This window comes from Dermacentor variabilis, chromosome 2 (assembly GCF_050947875.1).
Source record: "Dermacentor variabilis isolate Ectoservices chromosome 2, ASM5094787v1, whole genome shotgun sequence".
NCBI lineage: Eukaryota > Metazoa > Arthropoda > Arachnida > Ixodida > Ixodidae > Dermacentor > Dermacentor variabilis.
In genome coordinates, this window is record NC_134569.1 from 210,945,626 (window position 1) to 210,963,317 (window position 17,692).

Here is a 17,692-nt window from a genome sequence, read left to right on the forward strand (position 1 = left end):
GCGACCTACAAAGTCTAAGGTTGGGCAGGTTGGCTCTGTGTGATTAAAAATATAACAGCGCGACTTTTTGACGTGGACAAAATCGAAGAACAGACAAAGAATGTCAGCGCTTCTTTTTCGGTTTTTGCGTCATTGAAAGACATAGTGCCGCCCGGAAGGAGCTAACGAGGGTCATAGTGCGAATCGAAGAACACATGTCGCAAGAAAAACCGTCACCCGTTATGCATATTTATTGCTAAAGGGGCTTGTATGCAAAGTAAATGCATTAAAGAAAATTGTAACGTGATAAACACAGTCGAACTGGAGTGATGTAAAACATAATAGATTTCATTACGAAAAGGCCGCATGGATTTTCTAAGTGGATATCGAAATCCTCGAATATAGAGCTGACTTTGTAGGAGGAATAACGAAAATAAACTGAGAAAAGGGCTCAGCATATAACGATGTCCCTCTGAGCCTACAGTGAAAAAAGAAAGAGGACGGTGAGGAGTTTTCCATGGCCAACGCGGAGTTAGAGATTCGGTGTACGTTAGTTGTCACATTTACGGCCAATGACGTACACATATAGCGAAATAAAGAACCCGCACATCAAGCGGACTCTCTTGAGTTTAAGAATCGCTGCCGCAGTGAGTAAGGTCGTCTATAAGGTCACTTCTAACATAGGTGTCCGCCTCAGGTACTTCGCAATTGGAAGGCCATCCTCAAGACCCGCGATGCCAGTTAGCTTACGCCACCGCATGGTCTTGACATCGCATGTAAATAAACTATTGTCAATTCTGGTGATTATAATAATGCAAAGCTCTGTTACGCAGTTTTCGCTGACGAAATGCGAAAGAAAACACGAAGACGGTAATAATTTTTTTTTGCGATTGGGAACATTGCTTGCGTTGGAAGTCGCTCATCCATATAAAAATTTAAGTGACCCCGCGAAGTACTACAGTAGAGGGCTTATTTTAATTTTACAACTAGACGTATTAGAGCTAAAACTGGAGCAAAAATATTGGCTAAGGACGGTAAGAAGATAGTTACAACGTGCCTGGCAGAGGTCATTATGGTGTTGGAGCATCGTAAAGGTTGACAGCCGCAGCCGAAGTGACGTTTTGTCGCAAACGAATGCCACTGAAGTACCATGTCAAAACATCATTGCCGTAGGGTTAAGCAGTCTGAAAATGCACAACAGCTACACTGAATTTAACACCGCGGAATGTCTCTAAACACCCTGACGAACTGCCCCAAAACAAAAATTGGAGGACGCTTAAGCTTCGCCTTCAAGAGTGGAACGCGATAGCGTTCCCGTCGACCCGCCAAGGGGTGTAAGACAATGCGCTACGGCGCCGCGATCACTTACGAGGCGCCCCGCATCGGACTTTGCACCGACCAATCACGCGGTGAGCGTCGAGCAACGCAGCGTTCGGCGCGGCAACGAAACGTGCGCCTGAGCAAGCGGAACGAACCAAGGATCTCGGTCTCTCGGAGGGGGAAACGATGTACGCCAGCCAAACGTCGTGATCGGCACGGGCAGAGAGATAGACAGATAGTGATCTAAGGACGCTTGATTCTGCAACCCGTGAGGGAGCACGGCGAAGCTCCGTCAGAGAGAGTCCGGGCCGCGACGCGCCTCGCACCGGTCCCCGCACAGCCCTAATGCGCGCGTGACGCGCCACCTGTCGGGGCAGCGCCGTACATTAAGAGGAGGAGGTCTGCTGTGTTTGCCGCAAGATGTCTCTGCGTGTGCGGAAAGCGCAGAAGGAATGTAGCGGAAACGCACTTCGCTACTCGTGTAACTGCGACTTCTGTAAGTTACATGTTCATAATTACCGATATACACCGCAGTATAACTTTGTACGGCTAGTTTCTAAGGCAACACCGCATTCACTAGAGGCGCTTTTGTACCGCTTTGAAGCATCGATTTCGTGGCTGAGTGGTAGCGTCTCCGTCTCACACTCCGGAAACCCTGGTTCGATTCCTACCCAGCCCATCTTGCAAGTTGTTTTTTATTCATGAAGTGCCTCCCGGGACTTATCGCTCACGGCCAACGACACCGACGACACCGGCTTTTCTGCGACACGAGCTCCTTAAAGCTGTAGCGCTTAGTATACTGTAACCGCCAGACTACGCGTAGAGCCCGCGGAGAAACTAACCACCTGTGGCAGCCTGGCTAAGTGTATTCTGGAAGGAAGCAGTCGCCCGCCATAAATTGCTGCTTCGCTGTTCGTGCGTCTCTGTATCATTCGCGTGTTCGGAGTGAAATAAGCAACGCCCTTCAAGTGTCTATGATGGCCGAAGATTCCAGACAAGTCGAAAAACAACCAATGGACACGGTGAGATGCTCAAATACCTACAATATCTCGCCAGCGGCAAGGCTCTACGCATTCCCCGCGAGGCCTCGCGGGCCTGATCGACGGCAGCACTGGATCGCCGCCGCCCGACTTTAACTTCTTGTTCCCGTGCCCCCTCTCTGACTTCTCGGTGTTTGTTGCACTCGATGTTGTTGACAAGCGTAAGTAGCGAAGTTGACCACAACATACCCATGCTTTCGGGGGGTTGTTCACCGTGCAGCATAAGGGTTCAAGGCAATTCGCTTCGTTTACGAATGCCACTTACCGCTTCTGGGATTCCACCGACAGACGACAGAAGACAGCGGTGTAGATCGAAACAACTAGGACAGTGAGCCGATAAAAGCTATCGCTGTAAAATATTGTCACAGTCGGTAATGTGGGAAGAAGAGGACGCTGATAGTGGCCTTGGAGACGACGAAGAAGAGTTTAGTGTTATCCCTGCCCAAAAATTCCTTTCACACCAGAAAAACTGAAGTCATCTTTTCCCGATTACGTTGTCGAATACCAAAATTGAACTCCTATCGTCACAGGGCTGGTCTGGTGCCCTCCCCTCTGTGCCCAGTCTGTGGATAAGATGAAACATTAGATCATTTTTTTCATATTATGCCGCCGTTTTACTTCTTTAAGAAAAAATATTCTAGAATCAAGATTTACACAGCTTGGTTTAAGCTTTTCAATTATAAATATCCTTTCTCTAGCAGCCTCCTCTCTTGGAAAGTGCTACAGGGGTATTTGCTCAACCGAGGAGGAATTTATAATTGCTACAAAGAGATTGTCTTGAATTCTTAAACATTTTATTTTTGTTCATTTCCTCCAGTTAGCTTTACCAATTTCAGTATTTAATAAAGATCGCCTGATTTCATCCAAATCTTGGTCAATCGTCCGCAGTGGGTGTGCGCCATCGCATAAAGAATACCACACCATACGATACCTATCGTTGCTCTATGCTTGCTGGCTCAGCCATTAAATGTCATCTGTGAATAGACGCACGCTTCTTTCTTCCCATAACATCATTTGTGGACGTGCGGGGTAATCACTTGCGCAAGACGAAGCTCCGCAGCGGACGTAACTTGGCCGCCGTGTCATCCGAAGGAGAGAGTTCTACCACGGCCCCGTCGTAGCCACCGACGGTCATCCTGGCCCATTCTCGCGACCCTGGCAAGTTTTCCGGTATTGACAACGTTGACGTCGATGGCTGGTTGCAGAATTACGAACGGGTCAGCGCACACAACAGGTGGGATAACACGCTTATGCTGGCCTATATAATATGCTACCCCAAGAAAACGGCACGGGTCTGGTTCGAAACACACGAATAAGAAATTACGAATTGGGACCAGTGCAAACAGAAGCTGAGAGATTAGTTCGGCAAGCCCGTCGGCCGCCAACGTGCTGCGAAGAAGGATCTTGGGACCCGTGTACAGACGTCCACTGAACCTTACGTGGCGTATATCCAGGACGTCCTCGCTCTTTTCCGCAAAGTGGATAACAATATGGCAGAGGCAGACAAGGTCAGCCACGTTTTAAAAGGCATCACGGACGACGCGTTTAACTTGCTTGTTTACAAGAACATAACAACGGTCAATGAGATCATTAACGAGTGTCGCCGCTTTGAAGACGCGAATAGTCGCCGCATACTTCAACAATTTACGCGTCTAACTAATACCGCAGCTTCATCGATGTGCGAAGACATTTGTCCACCACGTGAGCCCACCTCCTGCAAGAACGTCGTACGTATCGTTCGGCGAGAAATCGAAGCAGCGTCTCCTGCCACGCCAGTGGCGCAGTGCTTTGACGCTTCCCGGCCGCTTGTGTCCCTCATTCAGTCGGTCATTCGCCAAGAACTTGCCAATGTGGGTCTTCCGTCCATCTGCTCCGCCAGCCATCCTGACTTTGCTTCGTCTGCTGCCTCTGCCCCTGTTTACTGGAGCCAATACGGTCCATACCATAGCTATCGCTACCCGGCCGAATGGCGCACACATGACGATAGACCCATCTGCTTTTACTGTGGACGTGTGGGCCACATCTCTCGCCACTGTCAAAGTTCCTGGCCAGCCCACTCTCGACCAAGCTTTCCCGCTTACCGCCGCTCCCCACTGAATCCTCTCCCGCCATCACTCTCCACCGAGGTTGAAAGCGCACCTGACAACGCTCGTGCCACCGCGACCAGCCGCTCGCCATCACCACATAGTCGCCGCTCCCGTTCGCCCCAGCTGCGTCCCTCTCCATCCCCAGCTTACCGTCGCCGCTCGCCGACGGGAAACTAACTGGGGCAGCTCCTGGAGGTGACGCTGCTCTAGAACCCCGGCCTGAAATTCCTCTGCTGACCCTGCCTACTAATCGGAACCTTCTGGATGTGGACGTGGATGGTTTGCCCGTTACAGCACTCATCAACACGGGAGCCCAAATTTCCATGATGAGTGCGTAGCTTCGAACGCGCTTGAAGAAAGTACTTACTCCTGCTCGGATTCGACTGCTCCAGGTCGCCGATGGTGGAGCTCCGGCTGTGCTTGGAATGTGTACTGCTCGTGTCAGTGTCGCCGCTAGCCAGACATCCGTTTTGTTTAGTGTGCTCGAACATTGCTCTCACAATGTGATCCGCGGACTCGGCATTCTGGCCGCCCATTCTGCTCTGATTGACTGTTCCGCCGGTGTTGTACAACATGACCTACCCCTACCTGATCCCGTTGACCTTCCTGCTTAAGATCCAACTGAGCTTTGTTCCGCGGATTTTATACGCCTGCCACCTCTTGCAGCAACCTGCATCCCTGTTTTAGCCGGCCCACCTGTACCTGACGGAGTCTATGTCCTTACTCCCGCGACTTCAGTCCTGCTTTCTCACAATGTCTCCTTCCTACACACCATCGTTTCCGTTGCAGACAATCAGACATGTCTTCCCATCCTATATTTCGGGCAGTGCCCACAAGTACTTCCTCGAGGCTTGTCTCTTGCCACGTGTCACCGACGCACGAGTGCCACATTTCCGCTCTATCTGGTGCACCGTCTTCTACCAATGCTCATTCTGCGCCTCCTGCATCAGCCCCGCCCGACGACATTAAAAAGATGATGGCACCGGACCTCTCAACCCAACGAGCCGCAGAGCTCCGTGGCCTCCTCGAGTCTTACTCCGACATTTTCGATCTGAACGATCGCTCTTTGTGTCAAACTACGGTCGTGAAGCATCGTATAAATACCGGCGATGCAGCACCTGTTCGCCGACGTCCAAAGCGGGTGTCGCCCTCTGAGCGCCAAGTTATCCAGAGCGAGCTTAACAAGATGCTTGCCAAAGGAATTATTGAACACTCTTCCAGCCCAAGGGCATCCCCTGTTGTTCTCGTCAACCAGAAACATAACAGCTGGCGATTCTGCGTTGACTATCGTCATCTAAACACGATCACCAAGAAAGATGTATATCCACTTCCCCGTATTGACGATGCTCTGGATTGTCTCCACGGTACCACTTATTTTTCATCTATAGACCTTCGCTCTGGACATTGGCAAATTGCCGCGGATGAAATGGACCGTGAAAAGACCGCATTCGTCACACCAGACGGCCTATATCAGTTCCGGGTAATGCCTTTTGGCTTGTGCAATGCCTCGGCGACCTTTGAACGGATGATGGACATGTTCTTTCGTGGTTTGAAATGGTCCATCTGTTGTGCTACTTGGATGACATCATCGTATTCTATTCAACTTTTCCGACTCATCTTGAGAGACTTTCATCTGCTTTTTCTGTTTTTTCGCACCGCTGGCTTGCAGCTCTACTCGTCCAAGTGCCACTTCAGTCACCGCCAAATAACCATGCTCGGACAACTCGTCGATTCGTCAGACATTCGCCCCGACCCCTCTAAAATTCATGTTGTGCAGAATTTCCTCGTACCAACTTGTGCCAAAGATGTTCGCAGTTTTATTGGCCTTTGCTCTTACTTCCGCAGATTTGTGGAAAATTTCGCCCATGTTGCCCGTCTCCTGACTGACCTCCTGAAGAAAGACGTTCCTTTCTGTTGGGGCTCAGAACAAGCATCTGCTTTCTCCCAGCTCATTACGCTGCTCACCACACCTCCTGTTCTCGCCCATTTTGATACCTCCGCTCCGACAGAAATTCGCACTGACGCCAGTGGCTACGGCATCGGCGCAGTTTTAGCTCAGCGCCAATGTGGGCACGACCGCGTCATCGCCTACGCCAGCCGCCTCCTCTCTCCCGCCGAGCGCAATTACTCGATTACTGAGCGCGAGTGTGTCGCCCTCATTTGGGCGGTGGGCAAGTTCCGACCCTACATATATGGTCGACCATTTACAGTTACAACCGGCCACCACGCCCTTTGTTGGCTTTCCTCCCTCGAGGATCCCACCGGACGCCTCGGTCGCTGAGCCCTACGGCTGCAGGAATACACATACACTGTGGTCTACAAGTCGGGTTGTCTACATCAGGACGCCGACTGCCTGTCTCATCATCCCGTCAATGTACCGGATGGTTTAGTGGATGTTGCACCGATCTGCGTTCTTTCGCTCTCTGCCTTGCAAGACATTGGCGCTGTACAACGACGCGATGAGTCGTTACGCCACATTATTGAATGCCTGCTCTCTGATTCATCTGACCCATCCCTTCACATGTTCGTGCTACAAAATAGCATCCTGTATCGCCGCAACATGCACCCCTACAGACCCGAGCTCCTAACCGTCCTTCCGTCTCATCTGCGACACATCGTACTGCAGCAACTGCACGACGTTCCTACCGCTGGACACCTTGGCGTCACGCGGACCTATGACCGAATTCGGCGACTGTTTTTCTGGCCCCGTCTAAACCGCTCCGTCCGGCGCTATGTTGCCGCGTGTGAGTAATGTCAGTGCCGGAAAAGACCAGCTTTGCCTCCTGCCGGACTGCTGCAGCCTTTGGATATACCGGCCGACCCTTTTTTTTTCGCGTTGGCGTTGATCTTCTCGGACCATTCCCTATATCAAATGACGGAAATAGGTCGATTGCGGTCACTACGGACTATACAACTCGCTATGCCATTACTAGAGCCCTACCGACCAGCTGCGCTACAGACGTCGCTGATTTCTTGCTTCACGACCTTATCTTGCATAACGGTGCGCCTCGTCAACTTCTCACCGATCGCGGCAGATACTTTCTTGCCAAAGTCATAGACGACCTACTTTGATCATGTGCTACTAAACACAAACTTACTACCGCTTACCATCCTCAAACTAACGGCCTTACCGAACGCCTGAACCGCACATTAACTGACCTGCTAGCAATGTATGCTTCCTCCGATCATCGCGACTGGGACATTGCTCTACCATTCGTCACGTTCGCCTACAATTCCTCGCGCCACGACACAGCTGGCTATTCACCCTTCTATCTCCTCTTCGACCGTGAGCCGACTTTGCCTTTCGAGACCCTCCTCTCGACCACGCTCGAGTCGCCGACAGAGTACACTCAGGATATCATAGCCACAGTGACCCAAGCACACCAGATTGCCCGTATTCGTATTTCTGCTTCCCAGACACGCCATAAGTGCCGTTACGACAAGTGCCGTTACGACCAGTGCCATCACGACGTGCACTACGAACCAGGTGCTCTTGTGCTAGTTTGGTATCCAACTCGGCGTGTTGGTCTTTCGGAGAAATTCCTCTCGCGATACTATGGCCTTTACCGCATCCTTTGCCAAGTGACCCGTGTCACATATGAAGTGTCTCCGCTGGATACCACGGTGCCTTCGCCTCTCTCTGACATAATCCACGTCAGCCGTCTCAAATGTTACCTTTCTCAGACCGATGAGCAGCACCAATAAGGCACATTTTCCGACGGGGGTGATGTCACAGTCGGTAATGTGGGAAGAAGAGGACGCTGATGGTGGCCTTGGAGACGACGAAGAAGAGTTTTGTGTTATCGCTGCTCTACGCTTGCTGGCTCAGCCATTAAATGTCATCTGTGAATAGACGCACGCTTCTTCCTTCCCGTAACAATATGCAAATCCAATGCAGATGTTGGAATCTATGTGATGTGTAGTTAATCCGATTCACAACATACGGCGATGCACACAATTCTGTTTATTCTATGCAGCGCGCAACCTCAGGCAACATTTATGTTTGTTCATCACAAAGATCGCAACTTTGATGTCACGTAATTTGTTTCTGCAATACACAGCTAACAATATATGCCGAAATGAAAGCGCCAAGTCAGGCGAATGCACAGTGCCAGACGTCTACGAAAATATGACGCGAGGACGAATCAGGCGTATGAAGCTTGTCGAGGCAAGAATGGTGAAGACAGGCGCATGCAAGAAGAAGTACGACGTATATCTATCTTGTTGAGATCGCGGACATTAAGGCGCGGTGACATGTCTGCGAGCATCCGGTATCCAGCAGCTGCATGCTTGTCGAAGGACCAGTCGTGTGACATTACGGACATTGCAACGACACCGCTTTGATCGGCACTTCATTAGCCATCAGCGAAACAGCTCGCTCGGGAGGCTGGTGGGCATCGCTGGCCTGGGCCCTATACGGAGCGAGGGGTTGCTTGTAAGCCCGCGTCGTCGGCGTGGAAACTTATCTAGTGCATATTTCAGGGACATATCTCGCGTTTAGCTGTGTACTCATACTACATTCCTGAGTTTGCTTTAAATTTATTAAATAATATTTTGTTTCGTGCGCCACCTTTTCCTGCTCGTGGAAGGCTGCTCACGAACTCTTCTACGAAGCAACCAGCTTCAAGCTACATTTAGGGATGCTGAAAATGTTATGTCGCAGTGGTACATACCCGTAGTAGAAGGCTCAGCACGAGTATACATGCAGCCTGTGGCACATACCGAAAGGCGAAATGAAAGAAAATAAACTAAATGAAACAATCAGTTGAATGTAATGCGCTGTTTCAATAGTGGTTGGCGTGCTTCAGAGGTACACATGAGCCGACATTATATTTATATATACTTTTATTACACAGAGAACTGCGTTTCTTATATGGTACTACTTTGTCAGCATACGCACCTCCTTAATAATCATCGTCATCATCATTCATTAGCCCTCAGTGTAGAGCAGAAGGCCAGAGCAAGTTATAGCTCAGGCCGACCTCTCTGCCTTTCTGCAAATAAATGTATAGAAAGCATACAAACGTTATATCAGGCACTTTGGAGGTATTTGCATTCGGCACACATGTGACATTTTTATATATATGGACTAATACACCTGCCGAGATACGTACCGACCCTGCAACAGACAACAGGCAGCAGCAGCAGCCACGCCAAACTCGGGAGGGTAGTCACGTGAAGCTTCGTTTCAAAAAAGACGGAAGGAAAATTGTGGTTTCGTACTCGCCGATTCACCTGTTCTGTCCATGTCGGCAATCCTGTCGTCGATATCCCAACAGTTGGGCTCAATGCGCCTGAAGAAGCGGCCATCGTCGTAGCTCAGCATGGCACTCTTTTCATCCTCGTGCTTGATCTCGAGCCAGCCGCCGTATCCATACCGCTGGGGAGACAGGGAGAGAGCAAAGCACACCGTAAAGGTTCGTGTACACTTGCACGGAAAGTCTGCACGACTTAATGTCAGCGATTTCTTTAATGAAGCATAATGTAGTCCGTCGACAATGTAAATCAGTGACACTCCTTGACGTGCCTCAACCAACTTGTCAGTTTGTTTAGCGTGAAAAAACGTTAGTGTTCAGCCGTGTTCCATATAGTCGGTGGTATTTTACTGACGTTTAAAAGCTTACTTCCAAATGTAAAATTACTTACGTATTCAACCGTGATCCATGCACCATTGCCCACCCCACCCGCCGTGATTGCTTAGTGGTTATGGTGTTGGGCTGCTAAGAACGAGGCCGCGGGATTGAATCCCGGCCACGGTGGCTGCATTTCGATAGGGGCGAAATGCGAAAACGTCATTGTATTGATACTTGGGTGCACGTTAAAGGACCCCAGGTGGTCCAAATTTCCAGAGTCCCCCGCTTCGGCGTGCCTCAAAATCGAGGTTTTGGCATGTAGAACTCCATAAGGTAATGTGCACCATTGCCATTGTAATGTGGCAATTTTTCATTGTTGAAAAGGTTACTTTAACCATAGGTCTTCAAAGTCACTTATCACTCAACTCACTCATACTCACTCAAGCTCAGACCAAACTGTGAGTCCGAATGAGCCTGGGTGAGTAGAATTTTAGAGAGTCTGAGTTGGAGTGAGGGCGCGCTCAGTACAATTTTAGTGAGTCTGTGTAAACACTATGCAAAATGTATATTTAGTGAGTGATCATGAGTTCCGTTTGTTTGGCCAGCCTACGCATGTAAGTTAGCTAAAGCTTGCTTTATGTGAGGTCATCCAGCTAATGGCTCATTAATGGCTGTTTACCCTAAAAGCGAGGAATGAATTGATGACAGTTATTGATTGATTTTAGACAGTTATTTTACCGCCATTTGGAGCTTTTGGACTCAGTCATCACGTTATATATACAGCCTCCAATCGCGAATGACCTACTGCCGAAACATGTCAATGCCCGAATGGTTATTTTGCTGTGTGTCTGGGATAACCGAACTTTGTCTGTCATATTGTTCGTTCATATGCCATTGAGTTTCACTTGCGCATCAGAAAAGATCAGCGGTTATACCGCACCCTCTTGTCGCCCGTCCTACCACAATTGCAGGTGCCAGCAATTCCCACACTTCTCATCAAAGCAAGAGCTAATATGAAGTGTGATGTAGAATGATCGATTCAGTATTACAATGTGTCTGTAAATAGCTGCTAATTATTTGAACGTCGCACAACACTAGCTCGTGGTCGCTGAAGTAGTTGGTTCCGAGTCTCCGAGTCAACACAAGTGGGGACCCAAAGCATGAACTGAACAGGTGGTGATGAATAAGTTTATGTTGTTTATCTAGATAAAGTGTTAGCTTCTGCGACACTATAAACGCACTGATGTAAGCGTTTGAATGGGGCACTAGGCAAGGGTTATCGCACAAAGCGTTTATAAGAAAGCAAGAAAAGAAAACAGCGTTATATAGTTTATGGTGATCGGCTACAATGCAATCAAGGTAAATTGCATGGCTAGTAGTACGCAGAGGCAAACCGTTTACAGCGATGTACATTGTTTGGCACAAAAATTGAACATGCAATAGTATGAAGCAATAAATTTGCGATAGCAGTACGACGGCGCAGTCTGCGGGTTTAACAATGCACAGATTTCCTAAACGGGTGGCGCTATTTAACAAATGAGCTGAAACTGGTAAAGTGCATTCACAAAGGGCAATTTGCCGTTCATACAATGGCAGCGAAATGCTGAAATATTCCTCGTATTGAATCCTCGATTCATGACGGACTCCAGCCGAAAGTCTCGGGTGCGATCTTTGTCATCCCGATGGGGGCGGGATGCAAAACCGGGCGTGTACTGTCGCTGTGAAGGGCATTCGTGTCACGCTGTCAAAAACGGCGCCAATTTCTTTCCTCTATTTCTCGGCCGACGGCGACAATTTGGACGGTTAAAAACTCCGGAAGTGCAGCCCTTTCACCACGCGAGAACCGTGAACAGGTGTGATCACGCATGTCGGCGTTTCTGTTTGTGCGTTTGTGCCCCATTGGGGAGCATCCGCCCGGTCTGATTCAGGCTGCTTACGGGGGTGGGGCGGAGGGTGAGTTGACTTGCCTGGACAACATGGCGGTGCCATGATCTCGCATGCTTCAGTTACAGTGTACTAGTACACTGTACTTCAGTCAGTGATTCCCTGCCGCTACTGGGCCACTGTGCTCCCGGAAAGCAAACAAATAGCGTTGGTATCCACTCTTCTTTACGAACAGCTTATCAAGATGAGACCTCTTTTCGTACAGATGTAATTTAACGCTTCGTTTCTGTTCTACGTCGGCTCGTCTCTGCGTCGGCTCTCTGCTCTGATAGGCCTGCAGTCAAGCTCCAGGCAGCTTGGCCGGTGCTACCCGTGGGACTAGGTTTAGGTGCACGTGAAATAACCACAGGCAGTCAAATAAATCCAGAGCTCTCCTCTAAAGTGCCATTCATAGTCCTGCGCTTGCCTCGAGCCGTAAAACATCAGGATTCCGTCACTCAATCATTTAACGACTGCTGGGTGGCCAGAGGGAATGGCATCGTCAGCTTCTTCAACCATGCTTAAGCTCTGGCCCATGTTTCTTTATTTAAAGTGAACTAGTGCTCATCATAATTTCTTCATCGATGTTCCTTACATGTTATGTGCCCAGCACTAAAAGAGTGGCGAAAATTCGTCCGCTTAAGTGTGAATGAAGTTCATTCCCGGAACACCTGATGAATGAGAGAGAAAAACAATGTGCAGATCCCATGCGCTGCGGGAATCTATGTTATGCGAATCATTAACAGGTAACCGGCTATCCAGCAGTAACTAAAGTTTCGCAAAACGTGTCAGGTAAATCAAAGTTCTCCTGCAAATTGAGTAGTCGTATGTGTGGGAATGGCATCGTCAGCTTCTTCAACCATGCTTAAGCTCTGGCCCATGTTTCTTTATTTAAAGTGAACTAGTGCTCATCATAATTTCCTCATCGATGTTCCTTACATGTTATGTGCCCAGCACTAAAAGAGCGGCGAAAATTCGTCCGCTTAAGTGTGAATGAAGTTCATTCCCGGAACACCTGATGAATGAGAGAGAAAAACAATGTGCAGATCCCATGGGCTGCGGGAATCTATGTTATGCGAATCATTAACAGGTAACCGGCTATCCAGCAGTAACTAAAGTTTCGCAAAACGTGTCAGGTAAATCAAAGTTCTCCTGCAAATTGAGTTGTCGTATGTGTGGGTCTGGTGAAATCAAGAAAAAGAAATGGGCATGGGCAGGACATGTAATGAGGAGGGAAGATAACCGATGGTCATTAAGGGTTACGGACTGGATTCCAAGGGAAGGGAAGCGTAGCAGGGGGCGGCAGAAAGTTAGGTGGGCGGATGAAATTAAGACGTTTGCAGGGACAACATGGCCACAATTAGTACATGACCGGGGTAGTTGGAGAAGTATGGGAGAGGCCTTTGCCCTGCAGTGGGCGTAACTAGGCTGATGATGATGATGATGTGTGGGTCGCGAGCATATGTGTGTGTGGTGACAGCGGCATGAAAACAACCACGTTGCAGACGGTCGTATGACACCAATAGCATGATTTATACGCCGGCCGTTCGACGCTGGCGTACGACATGGAGATTGGTTCTTTAACTAGGTAGCGGACGAACGCAAGCGAGAGAAACATGAATCGTGACGTCATCAGTGCTTACGCGTTCTACAATCGTACGTAGATATGGCTATTTCATGTGGTGTATCCTAATACGACGATCACAAGCAGCGTGTTCAAAGGGGGTGGTTGGTTCATCATTAGAATAAAAAAACAGAAACAGCGGGACACTAAGTAAATCGGTCCTGTGCTCTTTACTCGCTCGTCCTGTGTCGCGCAGTTTCTACATAGCCTAAGCTGCTACGAGGAAATTACTGGGAAAAGTGGGCAGGTCCCGGTGACACTGCAGTCTAACACTGCGCCTCAAAGCGCGAGCCGTCGCAAGAGAAGGAGACAACGAAGTTACATAAGGTGCACGCGCGTAGTGTTATGTAGAGCTGGCTGGGTTTGGAACGCGAGAAACAAGCACACAAGGCCATTCTACGTCGCCTCTCGTTTTCTGTGTACTTGGAGCCGCTGCGCTTGAGAATATCCTCAATATGATGGCATTCATGACTACAGCGTGCAGTGACAGGAGGTTAAAGTTCTAGCGTATGCAGGCTTTAGTGTTTTTTCTGCAAAGACAAACCCAGCATTGGACTAATTGTAGGTGCCGTGGAGCGATTTCGTGATGTTTTAGGCTCACAGATGAATGATTCAAAATGCTCCCATCTGTGGGTATTTCGCAGCTGGTTTTCTAACGGTGAGGTTTTCAAATGAAAAATTGTGCTGTCTACCACGAAAAAAAAAAAGAAACCTTTGCAGAGATTTAATATCGACGTTGTTCCGGCCACCACTTTACAGCGCAAAATACTTTGGCCTGCCAGGACGGATTTACTAGTTCATTTGCGCAAAATGACTCTGCAGGCATTCTACAAAAACGGTCTTCTTTAATTTACATTATGAAACCTTGCCTGTCAGGACCTGGCTGCGTTCAAGATAAATTTTCGTGACGTCTATTATTTGTCGATTGTGTGAGGTGCCTGAAACAATTGAACGCTGTTTTACGTGCTCCAGTGATGCTATCTTATTTTGGGGTGTGCTTCAACGAACTCTTCACAATGACTTCTATTTAAATTCTCATCGAGTTGTAGCGATGTGCCCTTTGACATGTTTCTACTCATTGGAATGTATAACCTGCGGAAAACACGCATGTTGGATGGAAATGTCGAACCGATAATTTCATAACCAATTCGTTTTATTCAAATGATCGTCCAACTGAGAGATCTATACAACCAAATCGAATGTCGTACAGATTGGTAATCTGTACTTCTAAGGTGCTTATCCTTATCACCATTTTAGTGTTTTTTTTTTTTAAGACTGACGTCAACCCGAGCGGCGTGTTTTAGGAATGAAGAGGAACTGTATGGTGATCCATGTACGTCTTCGGTGCCGTGCAACTGGAAGAGTCTTCTTAGCTCGTTTATCTGTTTGGCTCCCACAGAAGTCATGAGTGCCTGCAATAAATACAATGAAGGAAAAAGAAATCGTGGCCTAGTGGTTAGAGCATCAGGCTGCTGGGCTCCATGGCAGGGTTCCATTACCACATCAGTCACAGACTGTTTCATTTTTCTTAAAGCGATGTGAGACAGAAACCTACCTACCACAAAGTACCAAGAATGGGCCAAAGAATGTTTCGCATTAACAAAGGGGGTGTGGAAAGGTGGGGAGGTTAGGCAGCCGTCTGATTGGCTACCCTGCGCGGGGTGGAAGAATAAGGGGATGGAAGGAAAATCAACGAAGCAAACGCGTACACATCCCAGCGGCGGCAGCCACCGTTGTGAAAGTATTTATGTTGGCCCCCAGATATTGGAAATCTCAGCGACGTAGATGAAGCTGTCTGCGCGTATTTACTTTGGGATACCTATGAATAAGGCTGCATGTGTCGAATGTGGGGCTGGCTTTGATGATGAATGAAACAGTGCCTCCATCCCATTACTTCTGCGCATGCGCACGCGAACTCCTATTTAAATACCACGCACCAAAAGTGCTCTTTGCCATCCAGTGCTCGTTCGCTTGAGACGCCCTCGAAAGCGTCTAGGCTATGTTCCTTATCTTTACAGCGTAGGCCGCGGGCGATTCCGGTGATTTGACGACGAGCTATGTGCACGGGTTTGCTCAGCTATAATGTCAAGGCAGATGCTTGCACTGCGACGTTGTAAAAGGCATTGAATAGCCCGCGCGACTGGTGAAGTGCTAGCGAATCGTATGACTCTACTAGCGCTACGTTTGCGCAAGTGTTTGTTAGCCTGGTAGTGCGAAGTGTGCGAGGTCCAGAACGAGACGCCGACCTACATCGGAGTCAGCTGAAACGTGCAGTGTGAGAGGGGTATGCTCGGGTTCTTCAAAATTCGGGTAATTACCGCTGATAATAGCGGTAGATCAATTACTCCGTTCCACTGTAAACCAGTGGTTCTCTAAAGGCATCCCGAGCCAAAACATACAGGACAAGCTGTAATTGCGTGCTTCTGTTTGAAAAGCATGAATTTCGCCTTCATTTACAGATCGTTCGCTGTGTACTTCTGCTATGTTATTCCAGGTGAGGTATATAAATTCTGCAGGGCCGAAATCCAGGATTGTCGTGTTCTGCTGTCTGGCAATAAACACAAGCCCGTGAGCTAAAAATTGTCCACTAATTAAGTTGGGAACAAGTGCTCCACAAGACAAATTGCAGTACATTTTGGAAATCTCTCATAGCAAAAAGCACTGAATAAATAGAAAAGGTGATTTCAATGAAGAAAACATGAGCGATTCCACTCTGAAAGTGGTTGATGAGCGAAGCTGTTTAGCACACGACACGAAGGTGGCACGTAATTTTCAACAAAGGTGCGAACTTGTTTGTTTTCTTGATCGTGACAAAAGGCATGCATACTCATTTATTGTCTTGATCAGTGGTCATTATTTCACTCGCAACTGCTATCACATTGTTTGACAACGTCAAAATCGATGCACGGACGCCGCGGGGTGGTCGCGGTTGGGCCGGACCGGAATGGCACCGCAAGGGATATGTTTAAAATTGTGGGGTTTTACGTGCCAAAACCACTTTCTGATTATGAGGCACGCCGTAGTGGAGGACTCCGGAAATTTCGACCACCTGGGGTTCTTTAACGTGCACCTAAATCTAAGTACACGGGTGTTTTCGCATTTCGCCCCCATCGGAATGCGGCCGCCGTGGCCGGGATTCGATCCCGCAACCTCGTGCTCAGCGTCCCCACACCATAGTGAGAGAGAGAAGTTTAATAACACGAAATGCCGAGAGGTCGGCCAGAGGTATATTCCTCTAGCCAGCTACTCGGCGTTGGGGGAAGGGGAAGAGGGAAAGAAAGAGGGAAGAAGGAGGTGCATGATGGGTGACGATGACGATAGAAGGAAGATGTAGAATATATGGCAAGCAATTTGGCTTGCTCAAAGTCTGCAATCCAGGCCCGTAATTTTTAAAAAGTTCAGTAATGCCTTGATGGCCTTGAAACTCGACAGAGCATCTGGCCAAGGGCCTAAAATAACGTCCTCCGACAACGTAGCCACTGAGCAACCTCGGCGGGTCACAAGGGATATGTCTGCAACGCGGAACGCGTAAACCGCTCCATTTTCGGTAGCGACACATCCACGTTGATAGCACCGACAACGACAACAGGGGTAGTGTCATCGCAGCTAATTCACGCAAAGTGAGTAGCGATGAACCTTGTGGGATTACGAGTCATTGCATTTTTCCTTGCTTAATTAATAGGGTATGAGCCATTGCTCACGGAGGTATGAGCCATTCATGATGACAATTTTCGACATGCTGTTCTGTATGCTGTATGTGTGATTAGAAAGAATTTAAGCACTGTTCGCTTCACTTTGCTGAATGGTTGTAGCCTCTGCCTTACAGGGCTATGAGCCATTGCATTTTTGTTTGCTTACAGGAGCATGAATGCTTACGGGGGTATGAGCCACTGATGATGATAATTTTTGTTCACGGAAAACAAAAATGCATGGAAGCTTAGCCACATACAGATTCTCTGTAAAACAAAAAAGAAATGCCGCAGTTTTGCCCGAATGACGCAGCAGTCAGAGCGATACCCAGCGCGGAACTCACCGGACGGAGTTCTATTTATACGCGGGTGCGACACGATGGCGCAACGCAGCAGACAAGTCGGCTGCTGCTGGACCGGAAAAACAGTAACCATCCATGACACAGGCGTCTAACAA

The 17,692-nt window shown here is 48.6% G+C and overlaps 1 protein-coding gene across 2 annotated transcripts in view; it reads right to left on the reverse strand.

Moving 5' to 3' along the window:
• Window positions 1-17,692, reverse strand: part of LOC142573081 (2-amino-3-carboxymuconate-6-semialdehyde decarboxylase-like) — a 106,587-nt gene that overhangs the window by 83,940 nt on the left and 4,955 nt on the right. For both annotated transcript variants that reach the window (XM_075682595.1, XM_075682594.1), the window contains exon 2: window positions 9,662-9,806. In XM_075682595.1, coding sequence (XP_075538710.1) covers window positions 9,662-9,736 — 75 coding nt within the window. In that variant the 5' untranslated portion in view covers window positions 9,737-9,806. The remainder of the gene's footprint in view (window positions 1-9,661; window positions 9,807-17,692) is intronic.